Source organism: Lissotriton helveticus, chromosome 10 (assembly GCF_964261635.1).
Source record: "Lissotriton helveticus chromosome 10, aLisHel1.1, whole genome shotgun sequence".
Taxonomy (NCBI): Eukaryota; Metazoa; Chordata; class Amphibia; order Caudata; family Salamandridae; genus Lissotriton; species Lissotriton helveticus.
Window position 1 is genome coordinate 187023347 of NC_136071.1, and position 26996 is coordinate 187050342.

At 48.7% G+C, this 26996-nt stretch overlaps 1 protein-coding gene across 1 annotated transcript in view; it reads right to left on the minus strand.

The window, feature by feature from the left end:
- Positions 1–25826, minus strand: part of ANKS4B (ankyrin repeat and sterile alpha motif domain containing 4B) — a 72130-nt gene extending 46304 nt beyond the window's left edge. Inside the window, exon 1 of the mRNA XM_078665067.1 lies at positions 25538–25826. Within this exon, the coding sequence (XP_078521193.1) occupies positions 25538–25701 (164 nt within the window). The 5' untranslated portion in view covers positions 25702–25826. The remainder of the gene's footprint in view (positions 1–25537) is intronic.
- Between the last annotated feature and the right edge of the window lie 1170 nt (positions 25827–26996).

Genomic DNA, 26996 nt, shown 5'->3' on the forward strand with positions numbered 1-26996 from the left:
CTTCATTGCACCAGTTTAAGGCCAGGCTTTCTCTTGTCCTATATTTGGTGCTGCCCCATACTTACACCAGCCTTGTAAATCGGGGGCAGCATCAAAAAGCAATTGGTGTTGAGGCGGAATGCCCACAGCAACACCCATTGCCTGCACCTTTCACGCTAAGTGCTGTGTGAAAGGGGCATTATATAGAAGGCGCCGTTAAGACACATTAAGTGGCTTAACGCCGCCTTGTAAATAAGGCGAAGGGGTTATCACCACCAGAACGTTAAAAAAAGTGATGTTCTGGTGACGATAAGCCCTTGTAAATATGCCCCTGCTTTTCTTGCTCCCCTAGGGTGAAACCTCTTGGGGATGCATCAACACCTTTATTTCGGTCCCCATCCCACTTTTTTCCAATTTCTGGAAGAGTTTCTCCTGTTCACCCCAGCAGCCCTCGGATCCTCAGGCAGGCTTCTAAGTACCAGGTCTCTCTTAAGCTAGGGCTCTTGCAGGGTCCACTCCAGAGAAGTCAGCAGGGCCTTATAGAAATTAGAAGTCTCGTTTTTGTTCCCCTGGACAGGTACACAGGATACTAATCACTTTGTGCTTGGAATGCTGTTCTTTTCCCCGAGGGCCATTGCGTATCACAAGCCCAAGAAGCTATTTTCTTCCAGCAGGGTCTTCTGTCTTCAGATGTTATCTTCGATGGTTTAGGAGTGCTCTGGAAAGGTGAAAGTGAGGTGCCAGTCTTATCCTGTGCAGTAGCCAATGACTGGTGAAGTTTTTATACCCACCCCTTACTACTCTCTCACCCGCCTCCCACCTACGTTTTGCAACACTGCCTCTGCTTTACTGTAAAAATTCCCAGAATCCCTAAATCCATGATGAATATGTTTCTTCCATCAGAAGAGCCTCTGTCTTTCCCTTAGCCAATCCTTTATCTAGGTGAGTTACCATCCTCTCCGTCAGTTTCAAAAATTGCTTTCTCTCTAACTTGGGTTGGAGCCAGAAAGCCTAAGATAGTCTAGGGAATAACTGGAAGCAGATCCTACCAACCCTATTTGGAATCTCCAAGTCAAAAGTGATAATGCTCTCCTTTGTTCTGCAATCTGTTCCAGTCCCTCCACCAGATGTTTAATATCTGTTAAGTGGCCATCTATTGACAAAATTCCTGCCATCCTGGACCCAGAGGCCAAGCCATTGTCTCGAGGCATCAGATTCATTGAATTACAACCACAAATGTGTACTGAGAATCCGGCGTGGCCTAAGCCAGTTTTGTTTCAGACAGCACAAACTACTTTTTTTAAATCTATAGTTATTTGTCCATTAAAGTTAGCAAAAACTACTTTCACCCTTAAATTTGACTTTGAAATAACATTTCTCTAATATGTTCCCAGATGGACCTGTGAAATAAAGATTTTATTTTTTGCAAAATCTTTTTTATTGAGGTTTGTACCTGCATGGTTTGGTAGGATTAAAAAATAAACCTAGGCACCTTCATGAAAAACCTAGGCTAGCCTACACTGTGAAGACACCTTTTGCATCACTATGACGACAAACGACTCCCAATATGTACTGTGCCACTTTCTTATATACTAAGTGTTACACCTGTCAGCCTTAGGGTGGTCTTCCCTCAAACATTTTGCTTTGGACCTCCATGTTCTTGCTGTATCTTTTTGTTGGTCTTAGGACTCTGAACACTTTACCACTGCTAACCAGTGCTAAAGTGCATGTGCTTCTTCCCTAAACATGTTTGTGATTACTGAATGCCTGGTTTACATATTTAATTTACTTGTAAGTCCCTTGTAAAGTGGTACACACTGTACCCAGCGTCTGTAAATTAAATGCTACTAGTAGACTTGCAGCACTCATTGTGCAATCCCCCGAATTAGTCTTTCAGACCTGTCTCAGGTGTGCCAAAGCAGAACCTGTGTGTGCACTTTACTGCCACTTCGACTTTGCATTTAAAACCTACTTGCCAAGCCTTAAACTCCCATTTTATTACATATAAGGCACCCCTAAGGTAGGCCCAAGGTAGGGCTGCAGGCAGGATGCTATGTTAGTAAAAGGTATGACATGTACCTTGATGTTTTACATGTCCTTGTAGTGACAAACAGCCTATTTCGTTTGCCACTACTGTGAGGCCTACTCCTTTTATAGGGTAGCATTGGGAATTCCTTAATAATCTTTTAACCTGTAATTCCTGATCAGAAAGGAATAGCTTTTTGAAGTTTCGATGGAACTGATAAATCCTACTTACTGGTAGGGTTGGATTTATCTTTACTATTTTAGAAATGACACTTTTAGAAAGTTTAAATTCCTCTGCACTTATTGTTCTGTGTGCTTGACAGCTTGCCTCCAATACATGTCTGGACTGGACTGGGTGACGGTACATTTGTGCATTCCCTCTAGACAGCCACAACACAGGACACTCAATTGCAACTGCATTCATTTGCATACTGATGGAGCATTCTGGGCAAGAGGGAGGAGAGTTGGCAACATTTCACTTGAATAGGTGGTGTTCTGTCTCCACACAAAGGGCTGATTTAACCCCATAGCCACACTGGCAGACAGGACTGGGATGAAAGGGGACCTGTGCCCTTCATAGAGTTCGTTTGAAGTCATTCCCACTTTAAAAGCACTTTTGGGTATAAGTACTGGGACTCTGACTCCATGTAATCAGACACTGCGTGGGACTTGTAACTAGACACTGCTGGCGCTACATCTACACATTGCCAGAAGGCCTGTTTTTCTGCCAGGAGGGACTGCCACACTGTGACCTGCCTGTGTACTGGCCTGCTGGCTGCTACCTTTGAGCTGTGCTCACTACCTGTGTTCTCCCAGGGCTTGTTGGCTTGTCCCATATTCCCTGAAGTCTCAGGGCCAGAAAAGACTTCTAACTCCCCTGACAGCAGGAGGGGGTTCTACAATGGTCAAGCAGTTCGCACTTACCTGCATTTACTAGTGACTTTGTTTTCAAAGCGACCGGTGCGCTTCCATTCCTGTGCAGAGGACTCAGTGCTCCAGTCTTTAATAGGAATTGGGGAACTCTTGCTGATTGCCGCACACTTGCAGTAGCTGCAGTGCCTTCAACCCGGCTCACTGCAATACATTGCCCTAGTGATCAGGGGCATGTCAGGAAGTGTGAGGCTCATCGGCCATCCGCATTATGCTTCCTGCGTCAGCCACCACTGGGGATCCTGATCAGCTGACGACACGAGCCCCACTCCGGAGACATACCAATAACTCCCACAGCCCGAGTCCGGGATTGACACGGACGCTGCTGGCTTACATTCTCCAACAACACTCCAAGGCACTGTGCTTTGCCACACATGTGCTCACTCGTGGGCAGCTTCCCTGTCACCGGAGCACAGCCAGAGTGGCCCTCTGACCCCCTTCTAGCGCCTTCGGGTTTGGGGGCTTCCTTGCATTTGATACCGGAAGGCAGCCACTGTGGAGGGCCCCCTTTTGCAATTGGTCATTTCTCTACGGTCCAACATGCCCACGCATGGACAGTGAAATACAGGGAGAGCCCCGAGCATTGTACTTTTGTCTTGTGACTTAAAACATGAATATCTTGATGTGTGTGTGTGTGTGTGTGTGTGTGTGTGTGTGTGTGTGTGTGTGTGTGTGTGTGTGTGTGTGTGTGTGTGTGTGTGTGTGTGTGTGTGTGTGTGTGTGTGTGTGTGTGTGTGTGTGTGTGTGTGTGTGTGTGTGTGTGTGTGTGTGTGTGTGTGTGTGTGTGTGTGTGTGTGTGTGTGTGTGTGTGTGTGTGTGTGTGTGTGTGTGTGTGTGTGTGTGTGTGTGTGTGTGTGTGTGTGTGTGTGTGTGTGTGTGTGTGTGTGTGTGTGTGTGTGTGTGTGTGTGTGTGTGTGTGTGTGTGTGTGTGTGTGTGTGTGTGTGTGTGTGTGTGTGTGTGTGTGTGTGTGTGTGTGTGTGTGTGTGTGTGTGTGTGTGTGTGTGTGTGTGTGTGTGTGTGTGTGTGTGTGTGTGTGTGTGTGTGTGTGTGTGTGTGTGTGTGTGTGTGTGTGTGTGTGTGTGTGTGTGTGTGTGTGTGTGTGTGTGTGTGTGTGTGTGTGTGTGTGTGTGTGTGTGTGTGTGTGTGTGTGTGTGTGTGTGTGTGTGTGTGTGTGTGTGTGTGTGTGTGTGTGTGTGTGTGTTTTTGCACAAATACTTTATGCATTGTCTCTTTTGATAAGCCTGCCTGTTCTGCGTCAAGCTACCAGAGGTTGGTGGGTTCTGCCGGGCCAGGGTATATACCTTAGCCAACCAGAAGGAGTAGTTTCTGTCCTGTAACTCCAGTTCTATAGTAGGGGTATCTCTGTTATAGTCATAATCTAGTGAATAGTCCCGCCCATGTGCGTGGACCCCCGGAGCAATCAAAAATAATCTCTTACAGTGTCAAAAAATGCAGAAAAGCATAGACACTTAAGCGAGAATTTAAAGACAGATAATGCAGCCTAAAAAAGGCTACACTGTCCAGTACTTCAACTAGAAATTCCACCATAAAATCCACAAAACAGCAAAAGCCTGTACAGATTTCCATTGCTTTAACAGCAAACTCCCTCAGGAATGATAGAGAGAAGAACCTGGACAGACAAGCCCCATAGGCTGCCATTATGTGGCTCAAAACAGGATACTGTGCCTTTAAGAGAATCTTCCAGAACCTTCTCCCAGTATCCCACAATGCACAGCAGGTCCAACTTACTTTCAGTTCTTTTTGAAGGCGGAACACGCCAGACCTGTAGCATTCCGTACATGAATATCTCGCTCCACCGGGGAGGAGGGCGGGCGCTTATGACTATAACAGAGATACCCCTACTACAGAACTGGAGTTACAGGACAGAAACTACTCCTTCCGGCGGTGGAGAAAAGAGAATCAACACCACTATTGTGAGAACAGATTTCGCAGCGAAGCCTGTCCAACCTGAGCACTTGCCCTAGCATCAGAGTCCAGGCAGTAATGCTTAGCAAAGGTATGAACCGACTTCCAAGTGGCCGCCTTGCAAATTTCTGCAATCGGAACATTACGGAGCAATGCTGTCGTGGCAGCCTTGCCCCTGGTGGAATGAGCCTTAGGCTTACCTCCTAAGGTCTTATTAGCTTTTTGGTAACACAGCTGTATGCAGGACACAATCCACCTAGAGATAGACTGCTTAGAGGTCGCAAGACCCGTCCTGACAGATCCACAATTGATGAACAATTGGTCTTACCTACGAATATCCCTGGTTTTATCCAGATAAAATTTCAGCACCCTCCTAACATCCAGGGAATGCAAAGACCTTTCCGCTGGAGATGAAGGATTCTGAAAGAACGCAGGTAAAGATATAGTCTGATTGATATGAAAATCAGAAACAACCTTGGGAAGAAACTTAGGGTGAGTACGCATAACAACCTTAGCAGCATGAAATACAGTATAAGGTTCTTGGCAACACAACGCCTGAATTTCACTCACCCTGCGGGCCGATGTAATTGCCACGAGGAACGCCGCCTTCCAGGACAGGTGCTGCAACGAAGCCTTATGAATAGGTTCAAAAAGCTCCTTCATCAATCTGGACAGCACCACATTCAAGTCCCATGAAGGCGAAGGAAGCCTGACAGGAGAGAACACTTTCTTCAAGCCTTCCAAAAAATCTTTGATCACAGGGATCTGAAAGAAGGAAGTCTGTGAAGGGCATTTCCTGTAGGCAGTCAAAGCAGCCAGATGAACCTTAATGGAATGGACATTAAGGCCAGACTGCGCCAGATGTAGCAGATATGGAAGGATGACATCTTCCTTGCATGTCGTAGGGTCATAGTTCTTAGACTTGCACCAGATGCAAAACCTCTTCCACTTGTAAGCATAAGAAGTCCGAGTGGAAGGTCGCTTAGCCTCCTTCAGTATGTCCATACAATCCTCTGGGAGATTCAAATGGCCATATTGCACTATTTCAGGAGCCATGCCGCCAAACTCAAAGACGAGAGGTTGGGGTGCACCATCCGCCCCCCGAACTTCGTGAGAAGGTCCGGCCTGCACGGCAGCTTCATGTGAGGAAGGAGAGACCGGTGAAGCAGGTCCGTGAACCACCACTGTCTGGGCCATTCCGGGGCAATCAGAATCATCTTCGCCCTGGATTGGGAGAGCTTGATGAGAACCGCTGGAATCAGGGGAATGGGTGGAAAAGCGTACAGAAAGCTGTTCGACCAGTTGATCCATAACGCGTTCCCCAGCGTCCCCGGCTGGTAGTACCTGGAGGCGAAGCCTCGGCATTTGCTGTTTTCGGCGGTGGCGAACAGATCTACGTCTGGAGTGCCCCACCTTGCGAAGACTTCTCCTAGTACTTCGTCGTTTATGACCCACTCGTGGTTTTCCTGAATCAGTCTGCTCAGCTCGTCTGCCTGAACATTCTGCACACCTGGCATATGAGTGGCCGTTATCGAGAGTCCTCGAGCCAGAAGCCAATGCCAGATCGCCTGCGCCTCCTGAGACAGAGTGCGGGATCTCGAGCCCCCCTGCTTGTTGAGGTAATACATCGTGGTCGTCTGTACAAGCAGTGAGTTGGTCCGGAAGGACGGTTGAAAAGCCTTCAGCGCCAAGTGAACAGCCCTGAGTTCCAGGAAATTGATGTGGTACGTGGATTCCGACGGGGACCACGTCCCTTGAATCTGCAGGTCTCCGGAGTGCGCTCCCCATCCCAGGAGAGAAGCATCCGTCACGATAGTCTGAGTGGGAATGTCCTTGTGGAAGGGAACCCCTCTGAGGAGATTCTCCGCTGAACACCACCACTTCAGAGACTGAAGAGCATGTAGAGGCAGTCGTATCTTGTCGTCCCAAGATCCTCTCCTCTGGTCCCACTGATCTTCCAAGCACTCCTGCAGCGGTCTCATGTGCAGCCGCGCATGCGGTGTCAGGAAGATGCAAGAGGCCATCGATCCCAGCAGAGAAGACACCGTCCTCACTGTCGTGGATGGAGTGGACATGAGAGCCTGAGCCTTCCGAAGGAGTGATAAACGTCGCTCTTCCGAAGGAGACACGCTTGCTGACAGCGTATCGATGGAGGCTCCCAAGTACTGGATGCACTGGACCGGAGTCGGGACAGACTTGGACATGTTGATGTGCAACCCCAGCTTGTTCAAGAGAACGCACGTCTTCTGGAAGTGTGCTTGAGCTTCCGAGAAGGAGGAGGCCTTGATCAACCAATCGTCCAGGTACGGGTAGACAAACACCTTGTTCTTCCTCAGGTGTGCCGCTACCACTGCCATGCACTTCGAGAACGTCCGGGGGGCAGACTTCAGCCCGAACGGAAGTACCGTGTACTGATAGTGATTGGTGCCGACTTGAAATCGCAGGAACTTCCTGTGTTTGTGTGCAATGGGCACATGGAAGTACGCATCCTGTAGGTCTATGGCGCAAAGCCAGTCTCCCCGCTGCAGCTGAGGATAAATCTGATGCAACGACAGCATGCGAAACTTTTCTCTGCGAATCCATTTGTTTGCCTGTCGCAAATCCAGAATGGGCCTGAACTCGTTCTTGTCCTTCTTGCGGACCAGAAAGAACCGGGAGTACAGACCTCTTCCTCTTTGAGACAGAGGTACATTTTCTATCGCCCTTTTCCTTAGAAGGATGTCGGCCTCCGCCTGGAGCTCGCGCAGTTGATACTGCGAGCTGACCGGAGGAATCGATGGAGGAGGGCTGATGAATCGAAGACTGTATCCATTGCAAACAATATTCAGCACCCACTTGTCCTGAGTAATTTTTCTCCACTCTGCCAGAAAAAATTGAACGCTTCCCCCCACCGGAGCGGGTAACAGACGAAGGGGAAGTAACCGCTCAGGGTCGAGACCCAGCCGGGCCCTTGTTCGCGGTAGAGGACTGCTGTCCACCTCTACCCTTCTGACGTTTCTGGAAGGGTCTTCTGTAATGCTGCTGTTGTTGCTGCTGCTGTTGTTGCCCAGAAGACTGTCCCCTTCCTCTACCCTGCGAACCGAACCGTCGTTGGAACTGTCGGTAGGGCTTCTTTTCTTTGGGCTTCTCCAAGCCCACAGCCGTCAGGGTTTCAGCCTCGGCCTTCATCCTGGCCATTTCGTCATCTGCGTGTTTCCCGAAGAGGGTGTCGCCGGAAAACGGCAGATTTGCCACTCGTTGTTGCGCTTCAGGCTTGAGCGACGTCAGCCGGAGCCAAGCATGGCGTCTCTGATTGATACCGTGGCAGTATCCATGCGCAGCCAGCAGGGAGATATCCGCCACGGCGCTGATGGCCTGGTTCAAAACCAGCATCCCTTCCTGGACGATCTCCATGAAGTCCTCTTTCCTGTCGCGCGGGACAAGGTCCGCAAACTGTTCCATGGAATCCCACAGTGCACGGTTGTATCGCCCCAACAACGACGAGTCACTGGAGGCCTTCATCGTCGTGGAAGACGTCCCACACGCCTTCCGTCCAGCTGAGTCAATCCAGCGGCTCTCCTTATACGGAGGCACAGTGGAGGAAGGGGAGGTAGCATGTAGTTTCCGAGCCGCCGTCACAATCACTGAATCAGGCACTGGGTCCTTCCGCAAGAAGGCCGGGTCCGACTCTGGAGCACTGTACTTCTTGACAAGCCTGGAGGGAGCAGCTTTCACCACCGCCGGCGTAAGGAAGAGCTGTTCAGCCGGCTCAACCAGTCCCGGCACCAAAGGCAGTAGGGGGCGAGACAGGTGCTTCGTGTGCAAAGTCTCGAAGATCACAGAAGTTGTGGGCGTAGGGGCCGTCACCTTGATCCCCAACTTCGCCGCCCCTCTCAAGAGAACCTCCTGGAACGTGCCAATGTCATCTATTGGAGACACCCTCGTCTCCGGTGAATCCGACAATGTAGGCGAATATGAACGGGTCCCAGAGGCCGAACGGGACCTGGACCGATGCCTCCTATGGCGATGTCTGGATCTCGAGGAGAATCCGTGTCCACTCCTAGATCTGTCCCTTCTCCCTGAGCGTGACCTCGATCTCCTGGGTCTGGGACGCTCCGCCGGCTTCCCCGGGGCGGACGTCTTGGGCTTAGGAGGAACCTTCGACTTAGGAGTCTTCTTCGGAGGTGTCGGAAGTCCGGGCATCGACACCGATCTCGGTGGGACCGGAGGAGCACCCGGCACCGGGGCCTGCGGTCCTGACGGAAGAGCAGGTAGAGGAGGCAATGGAGGAGGGGTCGAAGCCCTCGGAGGAGGCCCTCTAGGCAAAGGAGGAGGAGGAGGCTGTATAACAGTCTTCTTTGGTGTATACACCTCTGAATACGCCGTTCCCGGCGAGCCACCATCCTGTTCTGACTGAGGGGAGCCCCCCACAGTCCTCGGCCTGTCCTTACGACCCCCTGACGTCGAAGACCGGTGTTCAGACGTCGACCGTGGTTCCTTCGACGTCGAGCGGCCCTTGGGCGTCGACCGTTTCGCACTCCTCGGCGTCGACCGGCTTCTATGCCTCGACGTCGACCCTGACCAGATGGACGAACCTCTAAACCTCGACGACAGGCGCTGGCGCCTCGACGGCGACCTCGACGACGACCTCTTCGATCGCCTCGACCTCTTCGATCGCCTCGACGTCGACTTCTTCAGCGCCGGAGACCTCTTCCGCCTCGACGGCGACCTCGCAGTCCTCGACGGCGGCCTCGACGACGACGATGTCCTCGCCCTTGACGGCGAACGGCGGTGTCTCCTCGACGGCGAGCGCCGACGCCGGGCCCTCCGATGCCGTCCACTCGACGCCGACGACGAGGAAATCGACACCGGGTTCGACGGCGGCCTGTGTAAGTCCCTCGACGTCGACGGGCGACGTTTTCTCAACCCAGAGCCCTGGGGAGACCGGGAACTGGCCGTGGACCTTCCTCTCGACGTCGTGGTCATAGCAACCGACCCAGACGGAGACCTTGGACGTTTGCTGGACTTCCTGTCCCTGGGGAGCCCCCCCAGAGGCCTCAGCATGGGCAGTAGAAACCCTCCAGACCCACCTTGAGCCTTCAGTCTTCTTTCTTCCAGTCCCTGAAGTCTGATCTTCCTCCTGTCCTTCAGGGTCCTGCCAGAGAAGCCTCTACAGATCACACACTCCTCTGGGATGTGGGAAGAGGGAAGGCAGAGGATACACACCTCATGGGGGTCTGACTTGGCCTTCTTCCTGGAGCACTCCGGGCATTTGTCAAATAATGCAGGCATTATGGACAACAAAAGAGTGCAGAAAACCAAGAAGAAAGTCACCAAAGTACTCTAAAAGTACACAAAATCGAATTTAGTGAAAAAACACCAACAAAACCCTTGAAAAGGGAGAGCGCAATGCTCCAGGGTCCTGCTTGCAGGAGCCGGAAAAAAGAACTGAAAGTAAGTTGGACCTGCTGTGCATTCTGGGATACTGGGAGAAGGTTCTGGAAGATTCTCTTAAAGGCACAGTATCCTGTTTTGAGCCACATAATGGCAGCCTATGGGGCTTGTCTGTCCAGGTTCTTCTCTCTATCATTCCTGAGGGAGTTTGCTGTTAAAGCAATGGAAATCTGTACAGGCTTTTGCTGTTTTGTGGACTTTATGGTGGAATTTCTAGTTGAAGTATTGGACAGTGTAGCCTTTTTTAGGCTGCATTATCTGTCTTTAAATTCTCTCTTAAGTGTCTATGCTTTTCTGCATTTTTTGACACTGTAAGAGATTATTTTTGATTGCTCCGGGGTCCACGCACATAGGCGGGACTATTCACTAGATTATGACTATACACAGAGATCCCCTACTACAGAAACCCCATTTCTAAGATTCAGTACCTAGCCAAGTGAACTTACAAGGCACACTTTAAGAGTGAATTATAATATATAAAAGTATGTTTCACTACATAGAAAGTTACTTTTCATTTCCAGGTAGCACTGCAGTGTTTTTAAACTGCAGCCCAGCCAGCACACAATGGAGCTCCTGGCAGCCATTTATTTATGTAATATATGTGGATGGTGTAAATGCATACTGCAGCCCACATAAGATATGTTATCTCCCATTTTAATGGTGCATTTTGTTTGCCATATACCAGGGCCTTATAGGAAAGATAAATTAGCCAGGTAGGCAAATCCAAAGCACAGTAAGGAAAAGAGCAGGTGTTATACCACCAGTAACATGCCACACAGCAAACCTAGAGGGACACAAAATTGAAGGGGTGGGGGGGATTTCGTTGGAACATAACACAGATTATGTCCTTTCTTAAGGCCAATATTTATACATGCTTATTGTCCCAAATTCACATTTTAAACATACCTGCTTGTCTTCCTATGCTGACCATGTACCCTGCTCCTATGTACAACTCTAATAGCTTATCAATAATCGAAACTAAAGGGCTTCACCGATTTATATGTGGTGCACAAAGGGCATTCTCCTTTCAAACCTATAAGTGTGTGTTAAAATGGGAGATGTGGTTGTCACTGTTTCAGTCAATTGCGGGAAAGTTGTCTTTAACACTCAATAAGCTGTATGATAAACTCTAATTAAAACTATGATTATACAGTCCATGTTGTGAATCTCATATATACATTCAATTTGCCTACAGTTTTACCATGAATATTAGTTCTAATGATGGGCGAAGACTAGAAATTGCAGCCACAGTTCTCATGTATTATTCTTAAGAAATAACACGGTGTACATATCTGATTTGGGTGTGAAGCATTCTAGTTTTCATGAAAGTTTTAAACATATAGTTGTTTGGAAATTTAGGTTAAACATTACTTGACCTGTTCAACATTTTCACTGTTTAAATGCCTTGAGCAAACCTACAATTCAGGTTATTATAAATTTATCACTTAATAATTCAACATAGGCAGTCCAGAATGTAACTCTAATCCATTCAACTAACACATAAAAATATTGACCCACCAATGCATTAGCAATCTATTAGTATTGGGAAGAACTTGAGTCTGGGTTAGGAGAATATTATTTTCACTCCACTTAGAATTTCAGTGAACGTATTCTGTGACTGAATCCCCTCTATTGCTGGGAGTATTCATTCTTTGAGGTACAGTATATTTCTCCACTCACTTCTGTCAGGAGGTAATGTTAGTGCATCCCTTCACTCAACAGACATCCTGTTCAATCCATTCACTTTTCACTTTCTCTTTATTTTAACTGTACATTTTCAGTTTCAATCAGGGAACACACCATGTCACTCTATGCTGGCAAACTATGGAATCATTATGGTTCACCTGTGTACTGCACTGTAAGGATTGACAAAGTGCACACCTTTTTCTTCTTTACTTGTGTCTAATTTATGCCACTGTATTTTCTTTTGTCGCGTGCTTCCCCAAAAAGCGCGGACAGCCCCAGGCCGCGCTGTTGAATTATAACGCACTGGAACGGGAGTGGATTCCACACCATGGGGCCGATTAGGATGGCGGACGGACTTGCGTCTGTCCGCCATCCCAGAGGTGGAGGGACCGTCCGCATGGGCTGCGGCGGTCCTTCCGTGCAAATTAGGATGTGACCGCCACCCTGGCGGTCACATCCTGGATATTTAACATTGCGGCGGGTGCTGCTTTAAGCAGCACCCGCCGCAATGTTAAAAGTGCATGTTTTACATTTACATGCACAAAGCGGCAGGCACCGCGCGGTGCCTGCCGCTTTGTGCATGTAAATACTGGGGGGTACCATAGGTACCCCCCATGTGCACCCCCCACCCGCCTACACCCTGGGGGCCCGCAACGGGCCCCCAAAATCAAAAGTACACATGCTTTTCCACGGCGGAAAAACCGCCGCGGAAAAGCATGTTTACTAATGCATCCTAATTTGGCTGGCGGTGTCTGATAGACACTGCCAGCCAAATGAGAGCTTTTCCGCTGCGGTTGTAATCCGTCCGCGGCCGAAAAGCAGCGGACAGAAACCAAGACCCACCAGCCATCGTAATGCGGCGGTGGGTCTTTGGTGACTCTGCAGAGGATTTTCCGCCTCCTCCGGGCCGGAGGTGGCTTCCGCCGGCCCGGAGGAGGCGGAAAATCCTCCATCCTAATCGGCCCCCATGTTGGGTGCACAGCTTAAGTATCCATTGCATTCCAAAAAATGCCATCACATTGATCCTTTTGTCCAAATCCTTTTTATTCATCATCTGAGTCAAAACTTCATCATTTCTTCTTACTTTTACGCAAATCACAAGAGAGAATGCTTACATCTTCACTCGATTCTTACTGAAGCAGGCATGCTAATCCAAGCCTTATTCTGCGCCATGAAAAATGTATGTAAGTTTTATACACATCCATAAAACTTGTTTACCCAATGCATTTCGGGCCTTCTGTCCGGCCCTTCGTCAGGGGTGTTCTAAAATGCAAAATACATTCTATTAGACTATGCTATTGCCCACTCTTATACAATCCTGGGTGCACATAACGGCCCATCCCGCTCTCCCAAATCAACGTTTTTCCCGCTAAAAAACGTAGCATAGTGCTACTCTTTCTAATGAGTATCCCTGCTCTCCTCCGTGCCTTTCACCCTTTGTGCCCCTCATATTACACCTCCCAGCAGCGTTGCATAGCTCCCATCTTTCTCATACTTTTCGACTCCCCCATGTCCCCTCCCAATCGATCCTGCCTTTTTTTCCCTTTACTACACTGCCCTATCTATCGTTCAGCTGTATATTTGTATAAGAGTGGGCAATAGCATAGTCTAACAGAATGTATTTTGCATTTTAGAACACCCCTGACGAAGGGCCGGACAGAAGGCCCGAAATGCATTGGGTAAACAAACCGAGGAAAGAAGTTAGGTTCACTAATCATTTGAGTATGTTTTTGGGAGCCTGCGACCAGCCACATGACAATTGTCAAAGAATTAATCAACTAATGAATGATTTGTAAAGCGCTTGCTTACTTGACAGAATGTCTCAGACAGTGCTACAGATAAGATTAGATCCAGATAGTCTGAGAATAAGTTGAAAATCAAAGGGTTTTAAGAGCCTCTCTGAATGAAGTCTGTTCCATTCCTTGCCTGCCAGGCCTGTGAAGGACCGACCCCACTGTCTGGCTTGAAGAAACCTTGGAATCCTGACCAGAAAGGCTGATGCAGACCTACGATCTCATATTCCATCCTAATCCGCAGGCTTCACGAGGCTGGGCAGCATGGTAAAACGCTATTTTGTCTCAGTGACTTCCTTACTAATAGAATGCAGTCAGTCTGCTTGGACTCCTTTAAGTCATGGCTGATTAAATTGAACAAGGGAGTGCCTCAGCGCTAGTCTCTGAACCCAACTCTCTTCAATATCTACGTAGCACCCCGTGCCCAGGTCGTGAGAGCCTGCGGTCTAGAGATCGTGTCGTACACAGATGACACTCAACTCCTTATTTCATTTGGCCCTGACCAGGATGAACTGAAAAGCAAATTTGAAAATTGCAACAGCGAAGTCGCTGCTTGGATGACTATCAACTATCTCCAATAAAACAGCGATAAGACAGAGATTATGCTCTTTCGAAGAGCGGCTGAGCTCTTGTCTGCTGATTGGTGGCCTTCTGAACTTGGCCCTGCCCCTTCACCTAAGAAGTTAGTGAAAAATCTTGGAGAGAAGTTAGATCAATCACTTTCCATGAAAATCCAAGTTAATGCCACTTGTGGCACCTGCTTTGCCACCATGAAGCTCCTTAAAATGCCCTCCTTTGGCATCCCAACAGCACCAGGAAAACGCTGGTACAGGCTCTTATTAGCAGCTGCCTGGACTACGGAAAGGGAGCCAGACAGATTTATTTTGCTACTTATAATTCCAATTTGGTTTTCCCTATCCTTGGCTCAGCCAGACAGGCAGGCAGTTCTCTGCGATTAGAGGTCCGCTTGTCTTCTTGTACCCAATAGAAAGGACTGGTTCCTAATGTTTTAAGTATCGTTAGGTCATTGATTCAATATTGTTTGGTGTTACATGTGTCATTGTATAGTATTCATTTTTTGATCATATGTATAGCACTTGTATATATTCTTGCACAGTTTTCATTGTTTGTATGTATATTTTCACTGTCTGATAACTGTTTATTTGATGACATATTTTAAGTATTCAAATGTTTTCTAAAAATACGAAAAGCTAAAATAAAATAGATAACCATCCAGAATTAATGTGCTGTTTGGAATTATAAGTAGCAAAATAAATCTGTCTGGCTCCCTTTCTCGTTTTGCATAGGCCAGTGGTCCAAGCCAGTTCAGATACAGGACCCAAACCTTGGTACTTACCTTGGACTACGGAAAGGCTTTGCTGACATCAGTAAACAGCACCTTGCTTTCTAAGTTGCAGTTGGTCCAGAACACTGCTGCTTGGTTAATCTACAATTTTCCCTCTTGCTTGTCCTCCTCCCCGATACTTCAGAAGCTTCATTGGTTGCCAATTAGAAAGCTTGTCATTTTTAAACTATGTTGTCTGACACACAAGGAACTCCACAAATCCCGCCCAGCATACCTGTCCACTCGATTAAAACCCTATCTGCCCTCCAGATGTCTAAGGTCCTCGGATAAGTCCCTTCTGGGTATCCCTTGCATATGTCCCTCAAGACAGGAGGATAGATTGTTTTTGTACATAGCCCCCTATCACTGGAATAAATTTCCCCTTAGTCTACGCTCCTGCTCAAACTTCACTTTCTTCAAGAACGGGCTGTCAAACTTGGCAGTTTTAGAATATTCTCCTCTCTGTAAGTAGTGCAGCCCCAAGATACTCCTGCAGGAGTGATTTGTGTGCAATATTAAATGTCGCTATTATATCATATCAAGGTTCCTTAGCGGACGGTTTTGCACAAACCCGTCCAAGATATTTTGGGCTGTGTTTATAGAAAGCTCTAAGATACTGCTATACCGAGTCCGTTTTGGAATCTCAAGAATGAATTATATGGATGACTTTCGATCAAGTTGAAGCTAACTGATCAGTTTATCTGGAAGACCAAAATATAAGATGTTAGCATAGTCCAGGTTTGAAGTTGAAAGCACATGAATCACAGTCTTATGTACAGAAACAAATCTTAGAAACCTTGGGGACCACTGGAGGGCAAAACAGCTTCAAAATGTTGTCAAAATCTGTGGGTGGAAGGAGCTCGTCATCAAACTTGATACCCCAATGTATGGCTATTGTCATGGCTGTTGGAGGTAGAACGTTAGGCAAGCAATTGTTAAACCACTGATCTCTTGCTTGGCCAAAGAGAAGGATCTCAATTTTCTCTGGGTTGCATTGTAGATGACTCATCCTCATCCAATGTAGTACTTAAGTAAGATAAGTTTTAAAAGCTCATAACGCTGTTGTAGATGCAGGGTTAAAAGTCAGTAGTAGCTGAGAATCATCAGCATACAAAACTGTTTTGAAACCATATTTTTCAATCAGACAGGCTAGGGGGCCTGATATATGTTAAATAATGTGGGGCTGAGGGAAGACCCCTGCTTCAACAAATAAGCTGTTTGCTGGCCAAAGAACCAGGAGCGATCCAGACAGGTTGTTCTCTTCCTTCCAAAAATAATTAGATCTAGCTCCAGCCTGTCTTGCTGACACCTATCTCAGTCAAATGCTGTAATGGGATAGATAGGATGAGACACGGTATTGAATGCTCCTGAAAGATCCAACAAGCCCATGCCCAGTGCCACATATTTAGACGGATTCTGAAAAACACGGAAAAAGAACCATTTCCTTGTATTAACCCCTCGATGCTGTCAGACACAATTCTCCACCTTCACTTCCCACTTCCAACTCTCAACTGACTCACTTTCTCCTTCATCTCAGCACCGGTCCCAACATTCCAATGGTGACTTCACTGGGTGCTTCAGCTCGAATGAGGTCAAGAATATTGAGCACAGAATGAATGATCACAATATCATGACCAGAATTTCGAGGAACAAGGTTGTAGGAGAGTAGGGTCTGCAATTCTATGATCACCCAGATTTTTTGCTTTTTGCTGCACTGGTTTACGACTTTCCCTGGCTGTGGGCCTGCTAATCAGACCCACAGCCTAGCTGTTCTCTCTATCCAAATTGTACTTAGGTACTGAATTGGCACTGGGCCCTCTCCAAGTCCCTGTACCCAGGGCTGAGGTGCACCCAGAAGTCTCCCAGGGGCTGAAGCATGTATTGTGCCACCCCTGGATTGACTAACTAAAACTGACACAACTGGCTGCACGACAGCTGGGGCAAGGTGGTGTACTCACCCTTTGCTTTAGATATAGTATACCTATATCTAACCCTAAAATGGACACACAGATCTCCTATCAGTCACTCCTATGGCAGGCCTTAACAATCCTGAAGGCAGAGTGCTTGGAATCGTGTGAGATGGTGCTCTGGCATGAGCTGAGCCTGTCTGCGGCTTTCGGGATCCATCCCTTAGCCGTTTCCATGATATCGCATACCATATACTCTTAAGTGCATTATAATCCTCGCGGTTATGTGCCAACTCTGGTATCGCTTTATCAAAACATGTCGAGTAAGGTGTCATACGAATTGGAATACTAACCCCTCGCCAATTCTGGCGACGGGGTTAGCATTCCACCCTTCCAGAGGGACACGACATGCATGTAACCTATAACCCGGTTAAAAGTCAGACAGAGCCTTAGCATCCACAAAATGGATGCTGCCACCGAGACACAAGTCTGCCCTCCTGCTGCTGGGAGTCCTCCCAGAGCAGGAGATAAGGACAAAGGGTTTCCTGCCAGGGGCGGTGCCAGCACCGTCCCAGACAGGGTTTTGTGTATTGTAGGTAGGCAGGGCTTTAGAGGAAGGTGACTGCACGTGGCACCCCGGTGCTCACTGTGCATAGGCTGGCTGGAACCAGTTCCAGGGTCACTCCAGACCCTGTGCTGGGGAAAAGCCCGCCAAGGAAGTGGGTGTAACCACCCCCCTCCTAGTCCCACCCATAGGGCAGGACTTAGTCGCGTGCCAGCCCCCTTTTACAGGATAAAGGTAGGAACTGGCCCCCTTCCAAATCAGATCATCTTTGAATCCTGAAACTACTTTCTGCGAAAGGAACTCAAGACTTCTTCCTAAGATTTCTCCCTTGTGACTAAGGAGTAGTCACCCTGCATCCGCAGGCACCATCTAAGAACACTGCGGTCTGCTGCAAGTCCTTCCTCCGGAATCCGACTGCCCAGCTCGACGAGAACCGGCTTCCCTGGCACCTCTGACCTCTACCCACCTCTACAGCCCAGCTGAGAACCGTGGGTGCGACGAGACCTCAAGGGACCGGCCATCTGCAAGACTGCACGACTTCTTTCCAGCAAGCCCGCCGAGTGAATTCCTGGTGAGTGCTTTGGGGTCCGAGAAGCCCCCACCCTGAGCAGCTCCAGCACCGAAGAGCAGCCCCCCAGCATCTCCACGATCTGCGTGGGGCCCTTCTGCTTTTTGCTGCTCACCGCGTTGTTTGGCTACTAGCCCGCTGGCTTGTGGCCTTCCTGACGACGCCCGACGACATTTCTGCTGCTGGTCTGGTTGCTCCAGACTGGCCCTTGCTTCCCTCCATCGGAGAAGTAACCTGGACCCTCCTGGTCCACTCAAGACGCCATTTTAGGTCCACCGCGTGGGCCTTGCATTTGCCAAGACTTGTTGCCCAATCCTGGGTCCAGCGACGTCGACAGCAAGAACCTTCGTGGGACAGCTCGCACCTCCATCCTGGTCGCCGACAACGCCTCCTGGTCCGAGAGACTGCAGAGCCCAGCAGCACCCACTCACCTGACTGCGGTGACTTCGCCCGGTGCCATCCTGGTGCCCACTTAATCACTGGCTAGTGATTCAAGAACTTGGTCCCCTCTGCTTTCAGGTTTTCTTCTTCCTTGATCCAGGCTTGGATCCATCGAACTTTTCTTCACTGGTCGCCTGCCAGCAACTTCTTCCTTCCAGGCTCCTGGTCCGGCAACGAGATCCCCGACGTCTTTTCAGACCTATGCAGCTGCAGCCCCTGGGCTAGGTAACTTCGGCACTTCGGTGTCCCAGCATAGCCTCACTATCCTAGGGTCAGGATCCACTGTCGTTTTCTTCCTACCAGGTCGGGTTCGCCCGTGAACACTAACTTTGCCTTTACTAGCCTCCATAGACTTTGTCCCGCATCCCGCGTGAGAGTGCACACTCTGCACCCGAGTCCCCTGGGTCTCCTAGTAGTAATCTAACGATTCCCTAGTCCAGTCCTAGCGATTCCAAAGCCTATTAGAACTGTTACTTACCTGCTAGTAATTCGCATTCCACTTTTAAAGTATATGGTTTTCCGTGCCCCTCGGGCATTTGTGTATAACGTGCTAACTTAAGTATTTTCGTAAGAGTTTTGTTGTGTGCCTAGCACCCTGTCCTCATAAAGAGTACAGGGTTGTTGTGATTCTAATAAATACACTGTTTATTTTCATAACACTTGTGTGGTGTCCTTTCACTGGGTGTTCAAGGGGTAATGTGATGGTAAAACAGCTGGCTTAACACGCCCTCTAGAGTCTTAGCCTTAGACTGCTCGTATCCATGCTACTAGGATAGCTGGTCTATAAGGTTGACTTACAACCAATCATCAATAAGGGTTGTTTGGACTGATATATAGTGATCACTAGAATAGTGAGCACTGCACATCAGGCCAACTTCTCACATTGGTGGCAGCGGTTGGGATTTGAGCTTGCTGTTGTTTTACCACACATGCCCTAAGAATATCTTGTGAAAGATCACATAAGTACTAAAGGTACATATAACTTAGCTTAGAATACTCTGAGTTCTACTGAACCAGCTGTTGTAGCTCCTAGGGCCTAGCACACCCTAAACTACAACTCTAGCAAGGGATCAGTAGGCAAACATATAGTGTAGGTAAGTGCACCACTTACACCTCACTAGAAAAGCATGTCGACTCAGGGGGACTCTACTGAGACTCCCCTGGTCAGTGTTGACCCTCCACAGGTCACTTCAAGGTATGCCGCTCTCAGTTTTCAGGAGATGAGACAAATCTGTGTCTCCAGGAAACTGAAGCAGGGGTCTAACCCCACCATTCCCTTTCTGATAGGTCTCTTAGAGACATATGATGCCAGAAAGCTCTCTCAGTTACATGAGAGCATGCCAGCCTTAGAGGGAACCTCTGGGGATCCAGACCTCCCCAACACTGATTCAGCAGTTGAGGAGGAGGATCAAGAGGTACTCTCTGGGGATGAGGTAGACAAAGGTCTTGAGGTAGTCAGAAGGCTAACTAGGACCAACTTAGACTTACTTGGGCTAGGATCTGGGGCCCCCCCAGTACTAACCCGAAGTGGGCCTAACCTTGGAGTTAGGAGAGATAGATCTCTTTCTAGGGACTCCAATAGATCTCTGCACTCTAATGCCTCTTCTCAGGGGAGAAGGAATCCTCCACAGAGGAGATTTACTTCCCCTCAGAGAAAAGAGCATGAAGCTAGAATGAGACAAGCTGAACTGAGGATTGAAAGGGAAGAACTTGCCCTGGCCAAAGAGAAGCTTGCCTTTGCTAGAGAGCAGCAGATGAGTGGGTTAGCACCCACTGGTGGCAGCAATCTCCCAAGAGATAGAGAGAAGGGTTTAGATACTAAACACCTGACTAAAATAGTGCCCCCCTTTAAGCAAGGGGATGACATCCAGAAATGGATGGCTGCTCTGGAGAGGGCCTGCACTGTGCAGAACATTCCCCAGAGTCAGTGGGCAGCTATACTGTGGCTCTCCTTTGATGGTAAAGGTAGAGATAAGCTCCTCACTACAAGAGTGGAGGATGCTAACAATTACCAGGTCCTGAAGAATACACTGGTTGATGGGTTTGGTTTAACCACTGAGCAGTACAGGTTGCTGTTCAGAGACACCCAGAAAACTCAGTCTCAGGACTGGTCTGATTTTGTGGATTGTGCCCCCAACTCTGGTATCGCTTTATCAAAACATGTCGAGTAAGGTGTCATACGAATTGGAATACTAACCCCTCGCCAATTCTGGCGACGGGGTTAGCATTCCACCCTTCCAGAGGGACACGACATGCATGTAACCTATAACCCGGTTAAAAGTCAGACAGAGCCTTAGCATCCACAAAATGGATGCTGCCACCGAGACACAAGTCTGCCCTCCTGCTGCTGGGAGTCCTCCCAGAGCAGGAGATAAGGACAAAGGGTTTCCTGCCAGGGGCGGTGCCAGCACCGTCCCAGACAGGGTTTTGTGTATTGTAGGTAGGCAGGGCTTTAGAGGAAGGTGACTGCACGTGGCACCCCGGTGCTCACTGTGCATAGGCTGGCTGGAACCAGTTCCAGGGTCACTCCAGACCCTGTGCTGGGGAAAAGCCCGCCAAGGAAGTGGGTGTAACCACCCCCCTCCTAGTCCCACCCATAGGGCAGGACTTAGTCGCGTGCCAGCCCCCTTTTACAGGATAAAGGTAGGAACTGGCCCCCTTCCAAATCAGATCATCTTTGAATCCTGAAACTACTTTCTGCGAAAGGAACTCAAGACTTCTTCCTAAGATTTCTCCCTTGTGACTAAGGAGTAGTCACCCTGCATCCGCAGGCACCATCTAAGAACACTGCGGTCTGCTGCAAGTCCTTCCTCCGGAATCCGACTGCCCAGCTCGACGAGAACCGGCTTCCCTGGCACCTCTGACCTCTACCCACCTCTACAGCCCAGCTGAGAACCGTGGGTGCGACGAGACCTCAAGGGACCGGCCATCTGCAAGACTGCACGACTTCTTTCCAGCAAGCCCGTCGAGTGAATTCCTGGTGAGTGCTTTGGGGTCCGAGAAGCCCCCACCCTGAGCAGCTCCAGCACCGAAGAGCAGCCCCCCAGCATCTCCACGATCTGCGTGGGGCCCTTCTGCTTTTTGCTGCTCACCGCGTTGTTTGGCTACTAGCCCGCTGGCTTGTGGCCTTCCTGACGACGCCCGACGACATTTCTGCTGCTGGTCTGGTTGCTCCAGACTGGCCCTTGCTTCCCTCCATCGGAGAAGTAACCTGGACCCTCCTGGTCCACTCAAGACGCCATTTTAGGTCCACCGCGTGGGCCTTGCATTTGCCAAGACTTGTTGCCCAATCCTGGGTCCAGCGACGTCGACAGCAAGAACCTTCGTGGGACAGCTCGCACCTCCATCCTGGTCGCCGACAACGCCTCCTGGTCCGAGAGACTGCAGAGCCCAGCAGCACCCACTCACCTGACTGCGGTGACTTCGCCCGGTGCCATCCTGGTGCCCACTTAATCACTGGCTAGTGATTCAAGAACTTGGTCCCCTCTGCTTTCAGGTTTTCTTCTTCCTTGATCCAGGCTTGGATCCATCGAACTTTTCTTCACTGGTCGCCTGCCAGCAACTTCTTCCTTCCAGGCTCCTGGTCCGGCAACGAGATCCCCGACGTCTTTTCAGACCTATGCAGCTGCAGCCCCTGGGCTAGGTAACTTCGGCACTTCGGTGTCCCAGCATAGCCTCACTATCCTAGGGTCAGGATCCACTGTCGTTTTCTTCCTACCAGGTCGGGTTCGCCCGTGAACACTAACTTTGCCTTTACTAGCCTCCATAGACTTTGTCCCGCATCCCGCGTGAGAGTGCACACTCTGCACCCGAGTCCCCTGGGTCTCCTAGTAGTAATCTAACGATTCCCTAGTCCAGTCCTAGCGATTCCAAAGCCTATTAGAACTGTTACTTACCTGCTAGTAATTCGCATTCCACTTTTAAAGTATATGGTTTTCCGTGCCCCTCGGGCATTTGTGTATAACGTGCTAACTTAAGTATTTTCGTAAGAGTTTTGTTGTGTGCCTAGCACCCTGTCCTCATAAAGAGTACAGGGTTGTTGTGATTCTAATAAATACACTGTTTATTTTCATAACACTTGTGTGGTGTCCTTTCACTGGGTGTTCAAGGGGTAATGTGATGGTAAAACAGCTGGCTTAACACGCCCTCTAGAGTCTTAGCCTTAGACTGCTCGTATCCATGCTACTAGGATAGCTGGTCTATAAGGTTGACTTACAACCAATCATCAATAAGGGTTGTTTGGACTGATATATAGTGATCACTAGAATAGTGAGCACTGCACATCAGGCCAACTTCTCACAAAGGTATTACAAGGTACATTTGTATTCATGTTCTAACCTAATTCCACTTTGGTGATATATTAATCTTCAAGGTACGTAGATGTGGAGTTAAGAATCGTAAATCCATTCCTCCCTCTGTGCACATACCTGTTCGATATTTTGTCCCTCAATATACTGGTTACAATAGTTTGACCTTTTGATAGTTTGTCCCCGATATTCCTTACCACAATCCTTCAGCTAAGGCTCGCACTGGAAGATTCTGCTCTTCAAAGACATTTCTATAGACAAGCGGGATATGTATACAGCTTAACCTTGGTAAAATGTCCTCCCTATCAATGAATAACGAATGTTGCTGTGAACAGTTATCAGATTAAATCAGGCTAGAGACACTGTGCATAGGTATTCCTAAACAATCACCCAGATTATCTCATTCATGGCCGCCTAAATACGTACAATGCTCTGTTGATCTTTTGGCTAGTCTCGTGCTTTACAAATACCCCGATTTAAAAAATTCCTTGAATTAGAGGATTTTGGAGCTGGGCATTCTGTCTGGGGGTGGAAGGAAGAAGTATCCAAATCCCCACTTTCCATCAATACTGCATCTGAGCAAGGTACATGGCGCATCATGCACTGGAGAGTGCCAATCTGCCAAGAGAGCAGCAGTGCCTCGAGGTGTGCTGGGGAAGCAATGTAGCGTAATGGGTAGCAGTGACACTGCCTGTGGGGCTCCCTATTGCCTAGCCCTTAACTGGACCTTACATAGCCCCAGACAGTTTTAAACCATCCCAGGTCCTCCTGCCTAGACTTCAGTTCCAGAGTGCACAAACCACCTGTGAGTAAAATGCCATAGGATGGAATGGGGAAGCGGATGCTTGTACACGGGTCGGATTTAAGCTCATTCGAGCTCTAAAATATTTAATCTGCAGACTCTTATCAAACTTCAACTTGTAACTTTCTACCCACTAAGCATCCACCAGCCTGTACAGGTGTCACTTCAGCCATTTGGTTGGGCCCAAAAGCCTGAACACCAGATATCCTGAAACTGGTTCCAAGACCACGTAGTTGCCTGTGGGGCATGAAGTTCTACAAGTGTCCTTGTCTTGGCCCTTCCTGTCTTGACGTGTCCTCCTTTTTCCCTTGGTCCCATAATTGCAGGGTAGCAAGTTAATGATTAACACCATCTGCAGAAGTTGTTAAGGCCCTAAACAGTGCCTCCATTATAGGGCAGTAATGCTTAAATAAGTATTTTCTTCTGTCTACATTTTGTGTTATGCCACTCCCATATATTCTTTGTTAATTATCTTTGTGTGTTTTATTTCTCTTGTTGTGCCCAACTCTGATGCCTATGACGTAGAGTAGCGGTAAAATAAGCTAAACAAATATATAACTATAGAAACATTGTAAGCATCTGAATAAATATTCAGACTTAAAACCAATAGTGGCTATCAATGAATTATTGTTAATGCTAAACCTTTGATATGAAGACAGGAAGCACAGTGAAACCATATTTCATGGACCAGTCGATGTCTTAAAGGAGCTAGTCAGTAATGTGTGGAGTTCTGGCAGCGAAACCTTTAAAAGCACTCTCTTAAGTCACCTGGCATTGCAGTCCCTTAAGTCTTATACTTAAGAAACTATAGCAGTCGCACACATAAAAGCATTCAAAGTGAGATTTGTTTTGCATTTGTATTGCTGCTGAGAAAGGCCAACGTCATAGCTACTTTGCTTTCAGGAAGTTAAATAATTGGTGTCTTGTTTATCAAGGATGTATGCTGCAAATATAACTCGGGGAAAACACCTTTTGTTTTGAAGGCCACCATTATCTTCTGGTTAATGTGAACTGCATGACAAAAGCATTCAAAGACAATGCTCCATGTTTGGGAACTCATGTGGTAACTTCAAAATGTGATGGGTCAGCAATATTTCAGGACTGGTGAAGCAGGACTAATTGATGTATTATAGCCAACTTACTAGGATCATAACCACAAATATTAAGGCTATTACAAAGCATGTAAAATATCCTCAAGTTTAGATCCCTTGAAAAACTTTCTGGCAGGTTTAGTATTCTGGTATTCTGAAAAAGTCAACATGAAGCCAGGCAGTCAAAGCGCATGTAGCATATTTGGCGGATCAAAGGCGAGGTGGCGACAAGAACAAATTGAGGCGCTACCTACTTGCTTCTCAGTGACAATTTTCATCACAAAACTGACTTAATTCAGTAGCGTTGTAGTGTATTTTGTGGAAGTGAGAGTAGGCCTCAGAAACTGATATCTAAATTTTATGATTACTGGTCCCGAGAGATTCTTCTCCCTTTACAGGCAAGGACCGGTCGCACTGCTGTTCACCCTTAATAGCGGTTCTTGACAATTTTTCTAATGGATTTTTAATTCTAATGATTCAACAATTTCTGCACATTTTTTTTATAAATGTGTACTCGTGCTGTGTGTTTTGAATGTTTTTAAATTAAAAACGGTATCAATGATAGATACAAATATTATGACTGTGTAGTCGTGAAATGCGTTTTGAATTATTTATTTTTTTTAAAAACACTATCTGTTATAGATACATATACTAAGAATGTGCACTCGTGCCGTATATTTCGAAAAAATAATACCAAAATATTAAAAATCCAAGCAAAGGCCCGCCAGCCACAGTTACCCTCTGCTGCACACCAGCTCGAGCACCTCCAAGTGGCCGTGGTAGGCCGCCAGCAGCGTGGGCGTCATGCCGTCCTCGTCGGTTGTATTCAGGTCTTTCCTGGTGGCTTCCTTCAGCAGGTCCAGGTAGCCGTCGATGGCCGCTTGGTGGTACCGGGTGGACATGTTGAGTGTGCTTCCTGCGCCGGGCCCCTCGGGTGGATCGTCGCTGTCTGTAGACGGTGCTGCCCCGAATGCGCGGCGCCACCTCGCAGCAACGTGCGTTCAAGAGTAATTAAAAGACGTCACAGAAATGGGAAAGCAAAGTCCAGCAGCAGGCCTGCACCGCAGTTAGCAACGGGGAGGTGGGGGCCTCTGTTAACGCACAACTTCAAACGGTTTCAAAGTCCCGCTCCTTTGAGGTAATTAGGCATAAATACATTTGCATTGTTTTTAAAGTTGAGACTATTAAAAATACGCGGTATGGTTTGTCCTTTAAATAATACAGCTGAGTGTAACTTTTATAAAACTCAAAATGTACATTATTTTACGCCTGTCGTATTTGAAAGTGTAGAGAGCCATCCGGGCTCTCACATACATTGTATCTTTGCACGCACGCACGCACACGCAACCTTGGGGCGGGCTCGCCCCTCGGTATAAATAAACAAGCGGAAGACCGCTCGGGGTCTTTCCGGCTGAGTGCAAGCAAGTGTTGGTGTAATTATTCAGTGCGCACATACACACGTGGTAGGCCCAGCCTCACCACTCTACATTGGCGACGAGGCCGGTGTACCTGAATCCGCGTGTGTCTGCCTCGCGCGGCGGTGCCTGCCGCTGTGCTGCTCTGGCCCCGTGCGCCTGAGACCCGCCCACGCGTCTCCCGTGAGGGTGCGCCTTCGGCTGGCGGGACTCGGGACCGGCGGAAGCTGACGTGCGGCTGGGTGACGGTCCTGCGGGTGAGTGCTCATCTGCCCCGCTTGCGCGGCCCCTGCCTACCGCACTCCGCCTGCCACCGCGGAGGAGGCGCGCCTGCTGGCTGCAGGCCCGGCGAGCGCCACGTGACGACCCGCCCTGGGCCCGCCCTCGCTCTTCGGAGCTGCCGCGCGTGTGGCGCCCTTGCGGAGGCGCGCGCTAGTCACGACGCCAGGCCCCTCCTGCTGTGCTCCTGCCCTCGTGGGGCGATGAAACGTTCTCACGGCCTGTGAGTCAATCTGTGGGAACATTTGGTGGAGACATTTATATCGGAATAAACCTGAAAAGCAACAAGCATTGGCACATGCAACAAGGCATCTCCATTCACATTGGCTCCCACAAGGCCGTGCATCATTATCCTTGCCGCCACAGCTGGTCCCTGGGGTCCCGTTCATCGCCGCTGCTGACTCTTCCCGCGTCACGCCCTAAGGCGCCTCGAAACGCTGCGTGACCTGCGCCCCTGCCCGGCGCCTCACGCCGCCGCCATCCCGGAAAGCACCAGCAAGGCC